Raw genomic sequence first — 14,456 nt, 5'->3', positions numbered from 1 at the left:
TAACTTAGTCAAGAATAATTATTAAGTTGCAAATATTCAAACATCCTTTTCTAGCAGTGATACTACTCCCGGTACCATAAAGCAGCATAAGGGTGTCACTTAAACTCTTCAAAGGTAAAGGAGATTGCTAAGCATTTAGTTTTTTAGTACAAAACTGAAATGTATTTACAAAAAGCCATGGCAAAACACAGAGTTGAATGACTGGAGTATCACTGGACTCTGTACAGTGACTCTTCAACACATAATGCCACCATGTAGGGCAAGATAATGCTGTCCAGTTTGGGACTGTCCCATGCACTGCAGATGGTTTAGCAACCCTGACTCCTGCCCGTAACATGCCTACAGCACTCTTCAGTAATTGTGACAACCAAAAATGCCCGCCAAATACTTCTACAAGTCTCCTAGGGAAGGCAACCCAACCTCCCTTGAGAAATGTACACATGACCACATATTGGGAACACAGCTGCCCCTCCCCTGAACCCCACTGCACACTAGTCAGTCTTGTGTTCTTCTGTAGAGGCTACCGAGATACAGGAGGCTATTCTTACTTCTAGCAGACTGATCTCTCCCACCTCTTTCATTCACTGGTGCTCATCTTCCTCCTCTCCCCATCCTACCCCACCACACACACACACTCCATGGAATAACAGAGAACTGACTAGACCTGGTTTCTCTACTGACCAGCACTTACTTAATTCCTAGGACTCTCAGTTTCCTCATATGCAGAAGAAAGATGACATTTCTCTGCTGCCTGACTCACAATACTGTTAAGAGAATAAAAGTAAATAATATCTGTATGGGGGATTATGGGTAAACTTCTAACATTTCCAGAGTATCTCACCTGGCTTTAGTGCCTTTGCATATCCTCAATGGTGGAGGGAAGTTCATTTTCATGTCAATGAGTAATTACCTGGGCAACCAAGGGCATGTCTGAACCTGAGAGTTTAAGGGGAGGAGCTGACATGCCTGCTAGCTTGCTTCTTCCAGAGCAGAGGAGGGAGACAGCCCTGGACTGCAGTTTGTAAGCAATAAACAGGTTTTAAACTTCATTTCTCCCTTTGATTTCTGTTTTTAGAGGTATTTTGCCCTGGGATTTCCTCTCTCCAGACTTATATCTGGCAGAAATTGGCAGGATTCCTCTGAACCCGAAATCTGTCATAATGGGTGCAATCTTTGGGAAGGCTGCTCCTGTGGATGGTGGGGAGGCCCCAGTGGATGCAGTGGCAGAGGGTGCTGCTTCACCTGTTATCTCCCCAGCTGTGGGGCTTCCAATTTGGGAACCCCTAGGGGGGTAATTAGTCTAGGGTAAAGTATCTCCTACAGGGGTGGGGCCTTCCGCAGAACTGGGGAAGGGTGGAAACACCAGAAGCTGCCGAATTAGCCCTCCATGAGTTGGAAGACTGCTTGGAGACCTTAGTAGTCTCTTTTCATTGTAGGGTCTCTTTTCAAGATAGTGGAAAATGTTACACAGGAGAAAGAGAGGACTATCAAGGAACTTAGATGGGAGAGAGACACACTTCAGCATCGCTTGGAGGAGCTGGGTGATAACCTATGGGATGCTATTAAAGAAGAGAGACAGTTACTAAAAAGGCAGGTCATGCTCCTAGAAGATTCCTTAGCAGCAGCGATCAGGAAGACAGCAGAAAAAGCTGTGTTACAGGCTGCTGTGGGGGAGGGGGAGGAAGGAGTGGTGCCTTCAGCCCCAGAAATGGTAGAGGAGGAGCCGTGATGGACAAGCCCAAGGGAGAAGAGGAGGAAGCGGGGCCACTACCAGAGGTACCATCTTCTCCTTGTTTAAAGGCCCACCCAGCTGTAATTAATAAAAACAAAACAACCACGGGCTCCTCAGGGGGAGGAGCAGCCCCCTCCCCAGGTTGTGGAGCACTCCATGCCCTGCCCCTATACCCAGGATGAGCTGGTGAACATGAGTGTCGGTATAGGCAGAGGCCATCAGAATCTCCGCCTACATGGTTTTTACATCTCTGGGATACAAGGGTGGAAAACATTGTTGTGTCAAGTACTGGGATGAGTAGAATGACTTCCCTGACGACTCACCCTTCCCTCCCGCAGCGGTTGCAAAATGCCCATCACACCTCAGGGAATCAGATACTCCCAGAATGGCTGACAGCTGACAGCTGCCATCGGGTAGTTTGGCCTAATCAGGGTGATTTACCATATTTTCCCAGTAGTTAAAAAACATGCAGAGCTCCAACAGGTACTGTGGGAATTGGGTATGAAAAATATCACCTATAATATGGACCTCCAGGGCTCTGATGAGGAGGTGTTCACTGTAGGAGTGAGAAATCAGGTGCTGCATACAGCTCCCACATCTCTCTTTGGGTCCCTAGTGAATACTCTTGCCCCCCCCCCACCTAGGGCAACCCATAAGTGAGGCTACTCGTACTTTAGCAGATCTGGGGGAGGTTGAGACAATAAGGGCACGGAGGGAAGTATGGGCCACGACTGAAAGGAGAGGTGCAAAAGGCCCTGTGAAAGTCTCATGGACTCAGATGTGGGTTGAGTTGATAAAGGCCGGGGCAGTGAAAGAAAAACTCAATGGGCAGCCGAACAGAATATTGTTAGAACTGTGGCACCAATTAAAGCCAGAGCAGCAGTTCTAGCTGCTGAGGTCCAGGACACGGAAACCAGAGTCAAGGCCTCATGCCCGGCCTATGTCCTGCAAATCTTCATGGGAGACAGTACTCAGGATTCGCCTGAGCCTTCACCCCCACAGGAGCATGATTGGGCACTGCAGTTCGAATGAGGTGGGTAAAAGGCCCAACCCTGAGGGACATAGTGGGAACCAGAGGCCACATGTAGAATTAGCAATTCATTGGTCTCCTGTGAATGTACATGTCCTGGCGCTGGTGGACACAGGAGCTGAGTGTTCTCTGATTCATGGCAACCCTGAGCATTTTCCCAGGATGCTTGCTGAGATAGATGGCTATGGGGGTAAGGCAATTAGAGTGAAGAAAGCTCAAATCTTATTGGGGATAGGACATTTACCCCCAAAGGAGTATACTGTGTACCTTTCTCCCATACCTAAATATATTTTCAGGGTAGATATCCTGTAGGGCCTGTGGTTACAGACCACTGCAGGTGAGTTCAGACTGAGGGTATATGTGGTAAAGGCAGTTCTGTAGGGGACATGCTAAGCACTCACCTGTAGCTCTGCCTGTACCTTGGTGGGTGACAAATACTAAGCAGTATAAATTGCCTGGGGTGCACAAGGAAATTGGAGAAACTCTACAGGAGTTGGAGAGGGTGGGCATCATAAAGCCCACTCATAGTCCTTTTAATTCCCCAGTGTGGCCAGTGAGAAAGCCAGATGCCTCCTGGCGTATGACTGTGGACTACAGGGAACTGAATAGTCACACTTCCTTTGCATGCTGTTGTCCTGTCTATAGCAGACATTCTGGACACCCTCAGCCATGAACTGGGAATGTATCATTATGTGGTAGACCTTGCTAACGCTTTCTTCTCTATTGACATTAGTAGCACAGGAAAGCCAGGAACAGTTTGCTTCCATGTGGGAAGGCCGGCAGTGGACGTTCACTGTCCTTCCACAGGGATATCTCCACAGTCCCACCATCTATCATGTACTTGTAGCCAAGGACTTGGCCACATGGAGGAACCCACAAACAGTGCGGTTGTATCACTACATTGATGATATGCTCATGTCTGATTCTCTTTCAGATTTAGAAGGAGCAGTTCCTAAACTGTTGCAATATCTACAGGAAAAAGCATGGACTGTGAACAGCACCAAGGTTCAGGGACCTGGTTTGTCAGTGAAATTCCTGGGGGTTTGTCTGGTCAGGTAAAACTAAAGTTGTTCCTGAAGCAGTCATAGAGAAGTTCATCTCCACATCAATGGGTAATTCCCTGGGCAACCGAGGGCATGTCTGAACCTGAGAGTCTAAAGGGAGGGGCTGGCTTGCTTGCTGGCTTGCTTGCTGGCTTGCTTCTTCTGGAGCAGAGGAGAGAGACTACCCTGGACTGCAGGTTGTAAGCAATAAATGGGTTTTAAACTTCATTTCTCCCTTTGACTGATTTCAGTTTTTAGAGGTATCTTGACCCAGGATTTCCTCTCTCCAGACTTACAGGGATTAAGGCTGAAGAGCAGAGACTGAAATATACATGCCATTGCCATGACCCTTTTCTGATAGGAGATAAAACCTAAACTTACCCATCAATGGTAACTCAATCTTTTCTGGTTTATAAAGGTTTCTTTTGGGTACAATTATTCAGTTATTTCAAACCTCCTTTCAGACTTGTTTTTCCCTTCCCTCTACCCTACTCCTTCCCAAGGAATCTGGCAGACTCTTATAAGAGGACTGAAGGTCTTTGGTCTGCTTGCTGTCCGAGTCTTCAATGATTCCTGTTTCAAGGGGACTGGTCTGGTCTTATCCCTGGTGTCCACAAGAAGATGCTTTTTCTTTCTTGGCATTGGCCTGGCATGTCCAGCTGAAGCAAAAGATCACTGCCAGAGCCTCTGATCAAGAAACATGTACAGCAGTGACCTCATCTTTCATCCCCTCTTTCCAATCCACTAATTCTCTCTGGGCTTCCAAATCTACCCTCCAGGGCACAAGGAAATTTCTGGATCCATCTGTATGTCTTGATAGGCCATAGGGAATTGAAGGAACTACATCCTCAGGTCATTTAGTTAAAAATCTTCCTCAACTCTAACCAACCACCTATGTGGCAACCACATTCTCCCAGCATTAGATGAACACAAACTTCTCTGAAGAGCTTGAGTTTTCCCCAACTACATCCTGAGAACCCCAAATTAATGCAAGTGTCTCTATCTCTCCCAGTTCTCTGCTTCAACACTGGTGAGGGCCAGGGTTGGAGGGAATACTCAACCCCAAAAGGGAAATCAGGATACTGTGGCTGGCTTAGTGTCACCTCTTCCTCTGCTTCTGCTCAGTTCACCCAGGATCAGAGAGGCTTTATACTCCTTCCCAGCCTGGACAAGCCTCAGAGCAGCCACCTACAACCCTCCTCAAAGCTGTCTGCTTTCACTAACCATGCTGAAGTTTTTTGAATGTATTATTGGTTCCATGTTTCCCACTTGCCACCCTTTGCAACAGTTCATTATTGCTCCTGTTCTTGTCATTTGCCTTGGTTAGTTTTACGTGTCAACTTAGGCTATGGTACCCAATTTTTGGTCAAATACCAGTCTAGATGTTGCTGTGAAGGAATTTTTACATGTGTAACATTTATATCAGTAGACTTTGAGGAAAACAGATTATCCTCCAAAGTGTGAGTGGGCTTCATCCAATCAGATGAAGGCCTTAAGAGAAAAGGCTGAGGTCCTTCAAGGAAGAGGGAATTCTGCCACAGACTGCCTTTGGACTTGAGACTACAACATCAACTCTTCCCTGGGTCTCCATATGGCTAGACTGCCCTGCAGATTTGGGACTTGCCAGCCCCTACAATCACATGAGCCAATTCCCTAAAATAAACCTCTCCACATAGCTAGATATATAGGGATGTCAACATATCTAGATATCCATGTAAATGTACATACTATTGGTTCTGCTTCTCTGGAGAGAATTCTGACTAACCCAATTCTAAGGCACACAGGCCACTATCCTTTTTTCTCAGGGTTTCATCTGTAGCCATGTCTTCTTTGGCTTCTTTTCTTATAACAGCATCAGAGAAAATGCTTTCTGACTGGTAAAGTGAACAGTGAATGTGAGTCAAGTAAAACCTAGTCCTCTCTGCCACTGCTCAAGACCTGCTCTTGTGTAGATCAGGTTGGGACAGATCAGAAGACTGCTCTCTTAAAGACATGAGGTTCTACTGTTTAAAAACATAACCCTACAGGAATCATAATGGGGCTGTATATTTTGAGTTCATGGTTTACTGGTTTATCCCTTCTATTTTCCCTTTTCCTCAGCCCCTTCCCAATTCAGGCCTTGTTCTTCATTCCCTTAGGAGACTATATGTCAGGGTAGAAAACAGAGTAACCTGCAATCCATTCTGGCTTTAGTTTTCCAAGGAACTGAAGCTTGAGATTAATCCAGAGGGCTATACAAGAGGTAACAAGAGAAAGGGCCAATCATATGTGCAGACAGAGCATCCCAGAGAACTGGGGGAAGAGCAAGGTCTGTCTACTCCAGGTTGTAAAGCAGCAATCAATGACTTATACTCAACCTTTATGGCATAACTCTATGGCCATGTACAGGTACTCTAAGAATGAATGAGGTAAAACTGAAATTGTCCATTGGCCTAATGGAATGGCAGCTCTAACAGCTATAACACTGAGCGCCTACTATATGCCAGTCCCTGCACTAAGAGCTCTTACATGTATCGGTACTATTATTTTCTCGATTTACTTAAAATGTAAATGATTTTCCCAAATTTAGGCAGCTATTAAGAGGAGGCTGTGACACGGTTTCAGAAACTTTACCTATAATCCTAACCTAAATGGTCAGACTACTGAGTATTTTTATAACTAACATAGACAAAACAACTGAGTAACCACAGGCTACCATTTGATCTTAGTAACAGAGCTTAAAAAGTCTAGATTAGGAAGAATATTTAAATAGCTAATTCTGTACATTGGCTATTAGTTGAAATAAACTATAATAGAGAATACTTCTTTAGAATTTCAATGCCTCTTTGGGTTCTGCTATATTTACTCATATTAAAGTAGTAATTTGGAAAACAATATTAAAGGAAGACATATTACTCACATGTTTACTTCATCTTCATTCAATAATTGCATCACTAACAGGGTAACATGAAGGGAACCATCACTGGTCATTGCTTTAGCCAGTCGCTTATCTTGCTGTATTATTTCATTTTGCAGTGTCTTAATTCCTCTTATAATCTAATCATATGCACACATACATATATAAAATAAAGATTAGGCAAGCAAAATTTCCTTTTGGCAAAATGTTAATCAAGAAGAAAAATAAGCAACAACCAAAATTAGAACAATGTCAAGATCCTTCAACCAAACAATGCTTAGTTATCCACCTGTTCTCAAGTATCCTGGAGAGATGACTTGGAAAGCTTAATAGGATATGTAGGTTAAAAAAATCACACGCTGCTTATCCACCTTAACATCATCAAGTGCAACGCCCTTATTTTACAGACTGGATCACTGGCTGAATAAAAAAACTTTCAATGGTCATGCTTCTTTTCAGAAACTTGTCCTTGGAATATACAGTATGACTCACTACAATTATGATCCTTCCAAAAAAAAAGTCTTGTTCTTGCCACAGAAAGGTCAAACCAGCAGACAACATTCCATTTCTGTTGGAAGTAATATTTATTTGTCTCCAAGTGAATGTGTCTGAGAACTCATTCTTCATGGCCTTTAGAACAGCAATAATTTCCATAGGAATGACGACTACCATTTTTCCAGATATGTGAGGAGGGTCATAACCATGGAGAGTGAGTTGCAGAAGTTCAAATGCTTAAGTTAAAAAACTGTTACAGTCTGCATGCAGATAAAATCCCCAGGCATTAATCAGCCTACTACTCTGAAACAAGAAGAGGAATGAGGCCTCTTCCTTCCTCATTTCCAGTTAGGTACAATTCTAGTCAGCTTCTACATGTCAGTGTATTGGAAAAGAGCTTGAATATAAAACAGCAAATTGAGCAATACCCATAGAAAAGAGAACACACAGAAGCCCTGAGGTAGCAGCACATGAGAAAAAAGGAAAAGAGAGGGGGCTGGCAAGAGAAGCACAGTCATAAAAAAACAGCAGAGATAACAAAAAACTGAATCATGAGCATAGCAGACTGTTCTGATAGGAGAGTGGCTGCTTTATTCTGAACAATGTTCCCATTATGTGCAGAACATGATTGGGCAAATCATGAGACGCTGTCCTGAGATCTGACTTCGCATGTATCTTTATAATAAATCCACATCACCCAAAATAACCTCAGCATTTCTCTATTCCTCGCAATCTGGACAGGAAACAGTGTTTTCCTGGCAGGAAGCTGCACAGTAACACCTAACATAATACTTCCCACGGCCCAATGTCTCTTCTAGGACACGCCACAAAAGAAGTGATAGATATACTAATAAATGAAATGCTCCTAACAAAGATCTTATAGAGTCATAATTTCCTCTACTTTAAATTAATAAAATTTAATTGTAAAATCCTCAAGAACTATTTCTTCTACCACTATATCTCATCACAGTGCCTACTAGTAAGAATATAAGCAATATTTAAACAGCAGCAGTAACTAACCTCTACTGGGTGGTCACGAGATTCCAGACAATATAGTGAGCATTTTACATATATTAGTTCACTGAAGCCTCTCAACAACCCTATGAGGTAGATAATGGTATTATCTCTTTTAAAATAAACAGAAACACAGAAGATTAAAAAAAAAAAACTCTTCAAGATCTTATACCCAAAAAAGCAAAGGAATTTGAGCAAAGGATAAAATGCAATACATGAGAAAAGAGGGAGGTACATGGACAAAAAGATCCAGGAGGGGTGAACAGGGAGAAGAGAAGCAGCTAGAATGTGGAGTAAGAGTCAACAAGGAATTTGTTTTTCTAGAGGAGACAAGTAGAGGGGCAAAGATGTGGGCACTAACCTAAATGAAATACTGAGGGGAAAAAAACATTTAAAGGTGATTTTTAGGAAGTCCTACTGGATACTGTGTAATAAAACACACTGCGCCCTCAAAAAAGCCTTTAGTGTAAGTTTACGTTACTCAGCAATGATTTTAAGTTTGAATTCTTGAGTTTTTCCAAGGACAAGTAAGTACTAAGATTGGCTAATGGGCATAAGAAAGCAGCTCAAGAGGGCTCATATGCAAAGGCCTGGCCCAGTGTCAAGGATAGCATGTTGCACAAAAAAGTCAGGCCTCAAAACAATATAATTACATCTTCAAATCTTAGGTGGTACAAATAGTAATTCTGGTTTAACCAACATGAAAAAGTGGCTTAGGATGAGAACTCTGTTACATAATGCAAAGTGATACAAATTAAGGGTGACAGACTTGCCTCAGAAATACTGGAGTTAATGCCAGGCCTGCCACAGATGTGACCCCATACAAGTTCCCTAGTCTCACTGAGTCTTCGTTTCTTCAATTATGAAATTGGAAAAGTAAAATCTGCCTTGCCAAATTTATAGGGACTGTGTTAAAGATCACAACAGCCAAGCTACATGAAAGTACTTCATAAGTTCCACACCATTTGCCTAGTATAAGGTATGCAACACTGCCAATATTATTAAAATCAGTGGTTCTCTACTTAGGCAATTCTCCTTCCCAGAGGACATTTGGCAATGCCTGGAGATATTTTGGTTGTCATAATTGGGGGCTTGCTACTTAAACCTACTGGGTGAATTTTTGCATTTTTGTAAAAGCTTCGTCTTTGTACAAAGCTCAGATAATAATTACATAAATCCAGAATAATGCTCAAAAAATTTATTACATTCGTATGTTCAGCATTTTAGTGCTATGTTCTACATGGTAAAATAGTTTTAAACCATTCATATCTTTGAATTATTCAGTAGCTTGTAAAATTACAAATTAAAAACCGTAAAACACTTTGAACACTATTTCTCTGAAGTCACACAGTACTTATAATACAGGATTAAATCCATGGGGAAAAAAAAAAAATCTAAAGATAATCTAATCAAATAATGTCTTTTTAGCTATGCTTTGATGCTCCAGATTAATTTATATATTCCTTGATATCATCTTAAGAATTTTTTAAATGCTTTTTATTCCTAATTACATACTTAAAAGATAAAAAGAAACATACTTCAGAGTCTTCCCTATATGCCCTTTTAAAAAGCACCAATGTCATTAAAGGCCAAAGAAAACTAATTTTTATAGCCATTGTTTAAAATTCTATAGAGCCATTCAAGTTTATGTGTCACCATAATCCCCAGCCATTGACATTATTGCACAAGGCACATTTTTCAAAACTTACTACTGTAGAATCATACTTAAATATGACATTGAAAGAAACTTTTAAAAATAAAAGGTTTATTAAAATCTTAGATATTTCATTCGAGTAATTTCTTTGTTTAGAAAATAAAAAGACACCCATCTGCTAAACCTCACCACTCAGTGATGTTCCACATAACTAAAAATAATGCAATAAGAAAATCCATTTTTATATCTTCTAAGCTTTCTAATTGACGCAAAGCATACAGAAGTTCAAAGAAAATGCCTTAGCATTAGTGTGCTTCTGCATGAGAGAGAAGAGTTATATTCTAGCATACAGTAGCGGAACGTCCTTGACCTCATCTTTTCACATTATTTTTGGAGCTCTTCTAAGTTCTTAACTTAAATTGTTACTAAATTTGCTGCCTTATTAAGCTTTTCTAGAATTAGCACTTTAATTTGCTACCTAACTTATCTTCAAAGCTGAGTATTCTCATTTTTCTTGCTTGTCTACAACCATGAAAAGAACTTGAAAATAAATGACACAGCAGTAACTGGAGTAAAAGTAAAAAATCATCCTCAAATAGGAGAATTTTCTATATCTACCAAGTGTTTAACACATACATGACGATATCAAATATGTTTGCAAACATATTTCCCAGAAAGGAACCAAATGCATAAATTTGCTTTATTTTCATAAGATCAGCAATTTCTATATTACAAAATGATAAAACACAATGTAACAGATGCCTTTTTAAACCCCTCATATTTTCCTGTTAGTATAAAAAAAGTATCTTATCAAAAAAATGAATATACTCCCAATTTCTATCAGTTTCTATTTGCTCCCTTGCAGTTTTTCAGTGTTCATTCACCTTATATTATTAATTTTCATAAGAAAGCATATAAGACTAACATGGGTAAATCCAACTAGAACTAATATTTAAACAATTCTAGCTATTTAAGAAACATTTTTAGGATTTATTATAACTCCATGCAGTTTTTTTTTCTTCTTTATTTTTAAGCTAATGTGTAACTGCAGGCAATGAAAGAACACTACTTCTATATACTTGTTTTTAAGATGCTTTTATGCAGCCATTCTAATTCATTTTCCAACCCTATTTCTTAAAAATATGCAATTATCATTTTCCATTAATAAAGATTTCCAAACATTTAAGAATGTGGTTTAAAAATCAAAGACCCAGTAAGTCTGAATGTTTTTTTTTCTTTAAAACTAGATGCCAACAAGTAGAGGCCAAAAGTAGAGCAACTTATTGTGAATGTGCTAGCTTCCAAAAGCTTGTTTGCAGGTCACTTAATCGGAACTTGGAATACAGCCTCCTACTGAGACAATGTTATAAATGCTGCTCCTTTTCCCAGGCCTTCCCACAAAAGTTCATAAGTAGTTTTAAAAGAAAATTAACATTAGACACTTTAAAACAAACAAAACAGATGCTCATATGAAAGAAGTAAAACGTATCTCCCAATCTTGTCCCTACCTCTATTCCCCATATTTGTATCCAAGCTTTCTGGTACCTACAAATAAGACTCCTTAGAGGAAAGCCTTCAATTATTTGGTTTCCAGGTCACTTGAAACCTGCATTCTCCACTATTACAAACCACCCTACTCCCTCAAAAATAACTGCTCTTGAATCTATATTATGAAGCCAGCATTTGTAACACTGTATTTATTATTTGTGAATGTCCTGGTTATAATTTAGTGTTCCAGAAACACATCCTCAGCCCTGAAATGACAGTGTTTTGAGCATGTATGTGCCTACGCTTGCCAAGCTCTGTTCTAGGTACTGGGAGTAAGCAGATAAACTTTGTGGGGACAACTCACAAGTAACAAAATGGAAGGATGACAAATGGCAAGGAAAGTTATGAAAGTCTTGGGGGGTGGGGAGTGACCTAGCCAGGGTGGTCACAGTGGAGAGGTTTGAGCTGAGATTCTGGCATTAACAAAACCAAGGAGAGAGGTAAGAAAATGCCCAGCCAGAAAGGATTTCTCTGGAAGCAGACAGAACCCGACAAGTTCAAGGAAGCCAAGTGGCTCAAGCAGAAGGAAAAGGAGCAGAAGTGAAGAAGGCAGACTGCAGAACCATACAGGATATAACACAGAGCTTTTGTCCTTATCCTAATATCAAAGGAAAATACTGAGTATATAAGCAAGTAGGTGGCATGTCCAGATTTGGGTTTAGAAAATAATCATCATCAATTCCATTAAACACATGAAGAAACTGAAACTACAGAAATTATGTGACCCAACCTATATTCACAGTGGAGTTTGCGACCCAGCTGGTATTTGCACAAGGTCTGTCCGACTCCAAAGCCTATACTCTTCCCCCTCTCTACACAGCCTCCCAGAAGTTGAGAAGCAGAAACATGCTGCAGCAGCTTATGGGGTGAAAACTAAAACTCATAGACTGTTCTCTCCTCCCTTTCCTCCCATAACCTTTGTGGCCCAAATCGTGAAACACCTGGTGGAAGAAAATAATTTCTCCACCCTCTTTCCTCTCAGTCCCCTCCGCCACCTGCCCAGTCCCATCACATCACCCCACCACTGTGCCTTGTAAGAGATAAGGGCCAGAAAGAGGCTAGGAGGAGCTGCAGCAGGTGTGAAGGGTGAGGCAGAGCTCGGTTCAGACCACCACAGAGGCCAAGACTACAGGCATGAAAGAGAAAGGCAAAAGGCAGGGCCAAATTAAATCAACTTTTAGACACGCTTACCAAATTTCTATACTGACAGATTCTGTAGTGGAACAATCTCTGAGCAACAAATCACAGTGAGGAACCTGGTGTCTCTTCAGTCACAAAGCACGTGTTCTTGGGGGAGTTACTCCACCCACTACTTCACCCGCCTCTGTCCCACCACCCAGTGAGGCAGCACCACCTTTGACTCCCCTTCCTCTTCTAATTCCCAGATGTACACATGATCCCAAGTTCCAAAGAGCTCGCAAGTAATTTAATAAAATATGTAATTGCAGATTGGACTATTTTACTGTTAACTCACTGGTACATAACAGTAAAATCGGACCATGATTCTTTACTGCACCAAATTCTAAAATCTTGTGTGACTAAGCAATGCAATTTCTCTTCTTATGTATCTTCTCTCCCCAGCTAAACTGTATCTCACAGACTAGATATATCCTACAATGCCCCAACAGAATTAATTTTTTTCTTTTGATATGTATTTAATTCTTTGATTTTTAAAAATTCCTTAGCATTCCCTAGAAACATTCACATTAAGCAAGGGGAAAAACAGCCTGAAAATGTGTCTAGTAAAAGAGATGACAGCCCACATTCAAACAGAAATTCAGATCTGGCTCTTAAATTAGAACACAATATAAAAAGAGTCAGTCTTCCAAGTGAGGTGCTCTTTCAGAAAGCATTTTAACTCCTACCTCACTTCTCTAACAATTTTAGGTTCTGTAGTTGACTCTCAGCCACATACAAAGGCCTCTTAGTGTGGGCCAATGGCTGGTCCCATTTCCTATTTTTCATACCACATTAATTTTTCAAACTTTTAATGTATTTCTACCAAGTCATGCAATATTAAGTTGGTATGACAATGAGAAATTTTTAAAGAAACTATGTTGTAATAATCACTACCATAAATAGGACTAAGCCGCAAGAAATCCCAGTTTACTTTTCCAGCAGAGATTTCAGAATCATTTTTCTACCTGGTCACTGCTCTCTGCTTCTGGAAGCTTCCTTCATTACAGTGAACAAACACTTAGCAAGGTCCTTGATGTGCCATCTGGCCACTCTTTTCCAAATGGCTTTTTTGCAAGATTATTGTTTAGATATGATTGTTCAAATAATGTTTTTCACAATTATTGCTTAAATTATATTTTATTATTTAAATAGGATTATTTCCTGTATGGCCAACTAAAATGCCACCAACCACCCTTAAAAGCTAAGGGCAAGTGTGCTTATGAGCATTTAGTGTACCTTAAATATAATTTAGAATAAAACTTAGTAGTAAAAATAGATTTTGAAAAAACAGCACCTCTTTGTTGGTGATCGGAATGGATAGGAAATAGTTGGGTAGATAATCTTTTTGCTTCTTTTTCCTCTTCTTTATTTGATCTTTACAGATCCGTTCTTTTTCTTTACTTCTCTCCAAATTTATTCGAGGTACATCAATGACTAGAAGAAAGAAGTCAAACAACAATATGTCTAACGCATTTAAATAAAGATAATTTACTCAGAAAAAAAAAGCAATATCTGTAGCAATCATTCATAATTGTCATTTTCAAATGTAAAGCAGGAGCTGGGGAAGTCTTTTGTAGAGGACCTCATAGTTAAAATTTTAGGTTTTGCAGATCACATGGTCTCAGTCAAAAGTACCCAACTCTATCATCGACAAAACATAGGTGAATAGGTATAGCTGTGTTCCAATAGAACATTATTTACAAAGCACCCAGTTAGCCAGATTTGGCCCATGGGCCATAGTACACTAACCTCTGATCTAAACATGACTAACAATCATCCTGTCTCCCATGATGTAATTTTCATGATACTAGGAAAGGTCATTTTTTAATCCCATCTTGTGCATATATAAATATACTTAATAACGT

The 14,456-nt window shown here is 40.4% G+C and overlaps 1 protein-coding gene across 5 annotated transcripts in view; it reads right to left on the bottom strand.

Annotated features, from left to right (window-relative positions):
* AKAP7 (A-kinase anchoring protein 7) overlaps nt 1–14,456 on the bottom strand; it is a 251,554-nt gene that overhangs the window by 212,519 nt on the left and 24,579 nt on the right. For all 5 annotated transcript variants that reach the window (XR_012124227.1, XM_036994094.2, XM_073219624.1 and 2 more), the window contains 2 exons: nt 13,886–14,025; nt 6,705–6,841 (listed from right to left, as the gene is read on the bottom strand). Coding sequence is in view for 4 of the 5 variants with exons in the window: in XM_036994094.2 (XP_036849989.2) it covers nt 6,705–6,841; nt 13,886–14,025 (277 nt within the window). In the remaining variant the exon portion in view is untranslated. The remainder of the gene's footprint in view (nt 1–6,704; nt 6,842–13,885; nt 14,026–14,456) is intronic.

The sequence above is a fragment of the Manis javanica genome, chromosome 13 (assembly GCF_040802235.1).
Source record: "Manis javanica isolate MJ-LG chromosome 13, MJ_LKY, whole genome shotgun sequence".
NCBI classification, from domain to species: Eukaryota; Metazoa; Chordata; class Mammalia; order Pholidota; family Manidae; genus Manis; species Manis javanica.
Note: the sequence above shows the minus strand (reverse complement) of the source record. Positions and strands in the feature narration are given on the sequence as shown.